An 8,014-nucleotide genomic window follows, 5' to 3' on the forward strand; every position below is an offset into this window, starting at 1 on the left:
TTAAAATCTTAACATCTTGGGCTCCTTCCATCCATCATTAAAATGCCAGCATACCTGTCACACCTAAGAATATGAGAACAATCATTAATTTATTCTGGTTTTTTGACAGTTATTTTACTGTCATTTCAGAATCACAAACGTAGCCACTCGTTAACACTTTCCCAGTGGGCTTCATCGCACACAGTCATGGCATTCAGGAATCTAAACACTCTCCTCTCTTATTAAAGAAGAATTTATAAAAGCTTCATTTTTTAATATTTCCAGTGAGGGATATAGGCAGAAACGCAACTTGCAAATTTGGATACCCTCACTTTCTAGAAGTGTGATTCTTAGTGAGGTTATGCCTACACTTGGCAATTGTGCTGGTAATCGAGATCTCCCACTACGACCAGAAGCAAGTCCGCAGGAGCTGTGCCAGCCTGGCACCCGGACATTCTGCGGGGCAATGGAGCTCTGGGAGGGTAAGGGCACCCATCGTCTGCCTAAAATCTATCCCCCAAGGCTCCTCTTTCCATAGCGAGCTAAGAAAACTTATTATTGAATTCTCAGTTTTGTCACATACTAAGCTCAGGAGGCAACACAGATCGATTTCAGAAGTGCTCACGTCTCCAGATCCAAGATGCAAGCGCCCCTTTGTCTGCCATAACCTTATCTTTCAGCAAAGGTGTTTTTCAGCCTGCGCTTGGATTTGTATCAGAAATCAGAGTGGGTGCGTACACGCTACATTTCAAACACCCACCCTGGCAGCAGTTTCAACAGTGAAGCGTCAGACAGCACTTTACCAGGACTGAGGTCTCCCCAGCTAGAAACCCACAAGCACCCCAGTTCTGTCAGTCCCTCCAGTTCTGTTCTACGGGAAGAGATCTCTTCTTTCTTTACATACACAGGTTTTAGAGGAGCTCACTATGCTGCACTGGAAGCAGTTTTGAAAAGCAGACAGAAAACAGGAAAGGATTTTAAAAGCCAGAATAACAGACACTTTTTTTTTTTTAAACCCTGGTAACGTGACCACCCTGCAGGTGACAGCCAGGTTCTGGTCATCACAGACCCACCTACGGAGAGCTGCTGGTTTGACTTCCCCTCACCTCAACCCTCAGCACACTCACCTCGCCTGAGTAACTGTATTTTCCTTTCAGGATCTGCCGGTACAAGCGGGTCCGGTTGTCATCTTCAAAGGGCATAGTGCCACTCAGGAGAATGTAGGAGATAACACCCAGTGCCCACATGTCCACAGAGTTCGTGTACGGCTTCCTGACCAGGATCTCGGGAGCAATGTACTCCGGGGTCCCACACGTGGTTTTCATCAGGCAGTCATCTCCTTTCTTCCGAGCGCTTGCCAGCCCGAAGTCCGTGATCATGATTTTGGAATCTGTTCCCGGATGGTAATACAGCAGATTCTCCGGTTTTAAGTCCCGGTGCGTGATACCCAGCGTGTGCAAGTACTTCACGCCATCCAATACCATCTGCAGCACACGCGTAGCGTCTCTCTCGGTGAAGGAACCTTTAGCGATGATTCGATCAAACAGCTCTCCTCCGGTCGCCAATTCCATCACCATGTACACACGGTCCTGGGTCTCAAACACCTCGATAAGCTGGATGATATTGGTGTGCCGAACCCGCCGTAGCACACTAAGCTCCGACTCGCACACTTCCCTCCCCTCCCGGTATTTGGTCTCTATCATCTTGATGGCGTAGGGCTGCTTGGTAGCTTTGTGTTCCACCCGTACAACGCGGCTAAAACTCCCTCTCCCGATCAGGGCTTTAATGTCATATTTGGCTGTCACTCTGGGGTCAAATTTGGCACGGTATTTAGCCACTTTGTTCTTGCGGGGTTCAGGCTGGTCCACGTGGGCAGGCAGGTGGTTCCCAGGATACGGGTTAGCGTGGCGCGGAGGTGAGGGAGAGCCAGCTTTGATGACAGTTCCACAGTCATCTTTGATGAAATGCTTGTATATGTCGTTGTGGCCCGTGTAAGGTTCGACTTTTTTAACCAGGTCTAGCTGCACATCTTTGGGGGGCTCGGGAAGCACTTTGCTTGTCCCACAGCCCATCACTGAATGGTGCTAATTCCCTATCAAGGCATTTTCCCAGGGCAGCAGCAGCAGCAACCACATCCGGGGCAATTCCCACATTTGAACCTTGGGAAAAGAATGAAAAGAAACAGATCAACAGGAATCAGGGTAGCAAAGTTTCAAACAGGAAAAAATGTAAGTGGTTCACGTCTGAGCAGAGCCGTGCTACCGCAAACTAAGGGTTTGGGATTTTCACTGGACTACAGAGCGTGCACGGTGCTTTGCTGCTTTCCCGAGCTACTGAAAATAGTGCCTATAAAAACACAGTCACGCTCAGAACAGATGTCTGTGGAAATTACACAGTATCTCTTTTTATTAAGCATACTTGGTTTAATGCTCCCAGCTGAGCACCGAATCACAGAATGGCTGAGGTTGGAAGAGACCTCTGGAGCTCTTCTTGTTCAGCCCCAACTGATTAATAAAAATCAAATTAAGGAAAGAGTCGAGCATTATCCATAATTTTAGTCTGCTCAACTTTGTAAGACAGCAGCCACTCTAAATCTTGTAATTTTGAAATTTTTCACTAGAAACTCCATAAATTATCTCAGCAACTTGTTCACTTAACAAATCTTCCTAAGATTTTCTTTATATTGAAGTACCGGTGTCTTAAACCTCTCACTACTGTCCTCTGGGCATCAGTGAAACTCCGCAGGAGGCAGGGAATACAGACATAGAGGCACGCTGGTTTTAAGATCCATTTTACCAATTAACTAACTGCACCCCCTGCAAAAATGCAGCCCTTATTTAACCAGAGCAGCTTTTAGCTGCCTTACCATCACCGAGCGTATCTTCACTCATTCACCACCTCTCCAAGCAACTGTTCAGCACAAACCACAGAAAGGGAACCCCGGCTGGTCTTCCATCGGGAGAATTACGTGGACAAACAAGAAATGTTTTAGAGGGACACCCGGAAGCAGCTTAGACTTTACATCCAACCTGGAACAAAAAACAAGGCTTTAGTTAAGATTCAATTTTAAAATCAGACATCAACAAAATAACTTCTCACATAAGACCTCCTGGCAGTACCGCAAAGTTAAAGACACCAACCAGGCACAAACATGCCATATGCTAGGGTGCAGGCGGTAGAAATAAAGAACAACTTCATTGAAAGTTTAACTGACTTTCACCAAGGGCTGTCCCGTAACTGGACGTTCACTCAGATAAGTCCCGTGACAACAAAATAAAGAGTAGTATAGCTAATCCTGAATAATGCCTCCCACGGAGAGTTTTTCCCCGCATTATTGTGCCTTAAAGCATATTAAATTAAGAGAGAAATGGAATGAGAGCATCCGCAAACAGAGTAATTCCACACTTAGAGAAGCGCTTGTGGAAAATGTTCCACCCGTAAACAAAACCAAAGTGAAGGACCAAATGCTGAGCTGGAAAACGCCGTATATAAACCCACTAATAACTTCAGCTGAGATCAGGCATCAAATACCAGTATGTCAGTGGCTCTTCCTCGTACATGTGAGGGTCTCAGTAAAGCCTACAGAACCCAGAGCTGCCCGCCACGGCCAGCAACAGAAGTGCAGGTGGAAACGCTCGTGTGTGATAATCACCAAGAGTTTGGCAGAAAGAACTAACGCATTAGAGAAATGAAGTGTTACAAGCCCCCTCTGAGCAGGAAATCATGTTTCCAGCAGAGGCCAAACTATTTGAGAGAGGACAGCACATCCGAGCTGCGGTTGTAAGTGGTGAGAAGGAACAGTGGGTTTATGCTTCCATGTCTACCCACTTCTCTCCTTGGAGAAGCAGCACGTTGCATCCCGCGGCTCAGCAGGGCAACACCTCAGCTCTTGCTGATTCAGAACCGTCCTCCACCTCTCTGAAGAAATCAGGGACTGAACGGTTTAACACCCAAGGGTATGCCTGTGGATGAGGGGTGTCGGCCACCTGAGCAACCCCCCGAGGCCTGGCGGGCCTTCCACCACCAATTAAATACCTCACAACTCGAAGTCACTTAATTTCCCTTTTCAGTGAGATGCCAGTAAGGAAATTTGAAGATCCCAGCTCTTAACTGCATAAGAAACACTCACACACAGGAACCTTCAAATCACGCCTGTGCCAACACAGCAGTTCTGAAAGCACCTTACCTTTAATTTTACTAACAAACCTGAAACGTGCCTCTCATCGCCTGACATAAACCTGACATTACGGCTCGCTTGGCATAAGCCTTCGGTGGGTTCCTGAGGGGAAACCCGGGGCTGGGGCTGCTGCAGCCCTGCAGGCAGCTCTGCCGGAGCCGGCGGCAGGCCAGGATCGGTCAAACTTTCCCAACTTTCCCAACCTCTGTTTGTCATAACTCATCCCAACTAGACCGTTCCCCCCCCCATCCTTCCCAGGGAGGGACCCAGGGCCGGCGCCGGTGGCTCGTCCCGCGGCACGCTCAGCTCCAGGCCTGGGAAGCACCGCACCCGACCCGACCCGGTGAGGGGACGCTCCGGGAGGCGGTAGGGGGTCCCCTCTCCGGCCCGCCCGTACCCGCGGCCCCGGGCAGCGGTAGGGGCTGAGGCGCCGAGGCCCGCAGGCACCGCGCCCTCCCGGGCAGCACCGCACCGCTACCGCGGGGCCGAGCCGCCAACGGCGCGGGAAGGAGGAGGAGGGAGGGGCGGCCGGAGCCAGGGCTGCCCACCCGGCCCGGCCCAGGCGGAGCGGAGCGGAGCGAGCGGCCCCGGGCGGCGGCCGGTCCCACACTCACCTCCGCCCGCTCCGGCCCGCGGCTCGGCGCCGCCTCCTGACGTCATCCCCGAGCGCCGGGGACGCCCGAGGGGGCGGGGACACCGCGCCCGGTGATTGGCGGAGGAGGCGGTGGGCGGGGCCGCTGTTCCGCCGTCCCGCGCTTTACCGCCCCCTGTCGGGGCCGCCGGGAACACCCGCCCTGGGGCCCGCCCCGCCTCCGGCCCCGCCTCAGCCCCAGGGGGCCCGGGACCCCCCTCAGCTCCTGGGACCCCCCTCAGCCCCTGGGACCCCCCTCAGCTCCTGGGACCCCCCACAGGCCCCGGGACCCCCCTCAGCCCCTGGGACCCCCCACAGGCCCCGGGACCCCCCTCAGCCCCTGGGACCCCCCACAGACACTGGGACCCCCCACAGGCCCCGGGACCCCCCACAGGCCCCGGGACTCCCCTCAGCCCCTGGGACCCCCCACAGGCCCCGGGACCCCCCTCAGCCCCTGGGACCCCCCTCAGCCCCTGGGACCCCCCACAGGCCCCGGGACCCCCCTCAGCCCCTGGGACCCCCCACAGACCCTGGGACCCCCCACAGGCCCCGGGACCCCCCACAGGCCCCGGGACCCCCCTCAGCCCCTGGGACCCCCCACAGGCCCCGGGACCCCCCTCAGCCCCTGGGACCCCCCACAGGCCCCGGGACTCCCCTCAGCCCCTGGGACCCCCCTCAGCCCCTGGGACCCTCCACAGGCCCCGGGACTCCCCTCAGCCCCTGGGACCCCCCTCAGCCCCTGGGACCCTCCACAGGCCCCGGGACTCCCCTCAGCCCCACAGAGCCCCAGAATCCCCTCAGCTCCATGAACCCTCAGAGCCCCCACAGGCCCTGGGATCCCCGCTCAGCTCCGCGGGCCCCAGGGTCCCTCAGCCCCCGCAGGGCCAGCCTCCCCCTCAGCCCCACAGGCCCCAGGACCCCCCTCAGGTCAGTGGGCCACAGGAGCGCCCACAGGCCCTGGGACCCCGCCTCAGCCCCACGGCCTCCAGGACCCCCCTCACCCCACAGGCCCCAGGACCCCCTCAGCCCTGTGTGTCCCAGGACCCCCGCAGCCCCACGGGCTGAGCAGGAGACTCTCCCCGCCGGACATGGTGTTCCTGCTCCCACACTCCTGCCTCTGAGGGGCGGCCATGGTGACCTGCTGCCCCAGGAGGGATGAGTCCTCGCCTCCTTTTCGGAGCCAAACCCGGCCCAAACGGATCCCCAGGAGCGCCTGGGAGTGCTGCTCCCACCGAGGCTCCGAGGGCTCCCCGCTGGGCTGCGGGGCTCTGGAAAAACACTCCCTTTGCAAGAAAACCGCCCGGAAGCATCAGCCCTTTTCCTTGGCAGGGAAAATCCGGTCCCTGTGGGCTAGCTCTTGTGCACAGCAGAATAACGAGGCACATTCCTTTCTCCTTTCTTTTCCCCAGCTACTAAGTGCCACAAGACCTGCAAAGCTTGCTTGGTAACTGCTGGTGGGTTTTCTTCCTCGTACCCTTTCCCTATCCTTTAAGCAAACACTTCGCGTTTCAGCCCAGGATGACCTGAAAGCAGCGGGATGAGGGATGACACCTTGCAGAGATGCTGACGGCACTTTTTTCTCCAGGGAAGATACAAACACACCACCGTCGGGCTTGTTTTCCAGCCTGGCTGTCGCGTCATTCCCTGCGCGGTTTAGGTGGAAAGGGGCTATTTTCACACTCCTACCATGCTTTTAAAAATAGCTGGTTTTATTTTAATACTCCTGGGCTCTTTGGCTGTTTAAAATGCTTAATAAGTCATACTGTAATAGAAGTTATACCTGCTGATGCATGCTGTTGTCGTCAGCTGCTTTTCCATGTAATTCCGGATAAGGTATGGAAATGTAACGAGTGACACGTCTGAGAAGGGGCCGCTTGGGTTGCGCTCGGCAGATCCGGTGAGTTCTACAGTTTCCTTCAAGGGAAATTAGCCTGTTCTTGTTTTCCCACACTGCAATAGCACTGATGGTATATTTTCAGCCCTATAACCGCCCATTTTCTTTCTGGAGATGTTTCCACAGCACTGTCCCTGGGAGGCGGCTTTGCTTCTGTCCGACGTGTAAAGCCTTGCACATGTGCCTGTTAAAGTGGATCCCGTTATTTTAGGCCATTTTCCAAGGTCATCCCAGCTTGATGCCTCCAGGAAATTAAAGTGTGCGCCTCTCCTCCTCAGCTATGGATGGGCGTACAGCAGCAGGCTGCCTCACCTTGGCCACAGCTGCTCGGACAGGGATAACCACTCCGCCAGGACGGATTTACCTCAGGGTTTTGCATCTTCCATTAGTCACTTCCTCACAGCTTTGTTTCCTGGCCAGCTCATGAGAATATCGAATGAGGCAGTTACAGGTCCATCACCACTGCTAATTGTCAGCACAAAACTGTCAAAGAGCCAACACGTATCGAACTCTTGGGCCAGAACCATGGACTTCTGAGAACTTCAGTCAGAGCAGCTCTTCCTTGTATTATTTATGCCATGGTAGTGCTCTGAGACCCACTGGAGCCAAGAGAACATCACACCAGACATCCGCACAAAACCAACAGATCCACCCGGCAAACTACCCAGGGACAAGGCCGGAAGGACCCGCAGCTCACTGCAGGAGCGCTGGAGGAAGCCTGAAAACCGTGACAGAGCTGGAGAGCAGGCAGGGATCTCAGGGAACCGTTCCTTCATCTACGTGATCAGCTGCCTCCCCGTTTGGAGCTTGGGGTCAGTGGCAGCTGACCCCTGACACCTGTGATTCAGTCTAGAGTCATTTTTTTTCCAGCAAGAAATGTTTCATGACCAGGGTAAGCATCTTGCTGCTGGGGATGCCAGCTGCAGGCTCTGCAGCCTCTTGCCCCGCTGTCAATGGGCTGTTGTCTTCTTGTTTCTTGATTGACTTTCACCTGGCGCTGCCTCCACCTTCCCAAGATGTCGCTCTCCCGAGAGAGGAGCCTCACCCTGCTCCTCCTGGCTTGCCCCCCTCAGAAATCCCCTGCTGACTCTTACCTCCCAGGCCCGCAGTCTGCCTCCGGTGCCGAGGGAAGGATTCAGCCCCTCGAGGCAAGGATCTCTATGAAGAAGCAGCAGCAGAGGTGGCCCCGCAGCCTGGCTGCTCCCTCTTGGAACCACTGTCCCTCTTCAAGGATGGGTTCCCTGCAGGGTTTGGCATCTCCTGTCAGCGGCTGCCTCATGACTTCTCCTGTGGAAGCTGCTAAAGGCAGGCTGGGACCACCAAGCTGATGGTG

General features: G+C 54.9%; 1 protein-coding gene across 2 annotated transcripts in view; it reads right to left on the reverse strand.

Annotated features, from left to right (window-relative positions):
• PSKH1 (protein serine kinase H1) overlaps window positions 1–4,829 on the reverse strand; it is a 37,286-nt gene extending 32,457 nt beyond the window's left edge. Inside the window, exons 1-3 of one of the 2 annotated variants that reach the window (XM_075765177.1) lie at window positions 4,771–4,829; window positions 2,846–3,008; window positions 1,107–2,138 (exon numbers count right to left, since the gene is read on the reverse strand). In XM_075765177.1, coding sequence (XP_075621292.1) covers window positions 1,107–2,051 — 945 coding nt within the window. In that variant the 5' untranslated portion in view covers window positions 2,052–2,138; window positions 2,846–3,008; window positions 4,771–4,829. Of the gene's footprint in view, window positions 1–1,106; window positions 2,139–2,845; window positions 3,009–4,165; window positions 4,731–4,770 lie in introns of those variants that run through there. The other variant, XM_075765178.1, reaches the window with a different exon arrangement.
• Window positions 4,830–8,014: the final 3,185 nt, after the last annotated feature.

The sequence above is a fragment of the Balearica regulorum genome, chromosome 13, assembly GCF_011004875.1.
Source record: "Balearica regulorum gibbericeps isolate bBalReg1 chromosome 13, bBalReg1.pri, whole genome shotgun sequence".
Classification (NCBI taxonomy): domain Eukaryota; kingdom Metazoa; phylum Chordata; class Aves; order Gruiformes; family Gruidae; genus Balearica; species Balearica regulorum.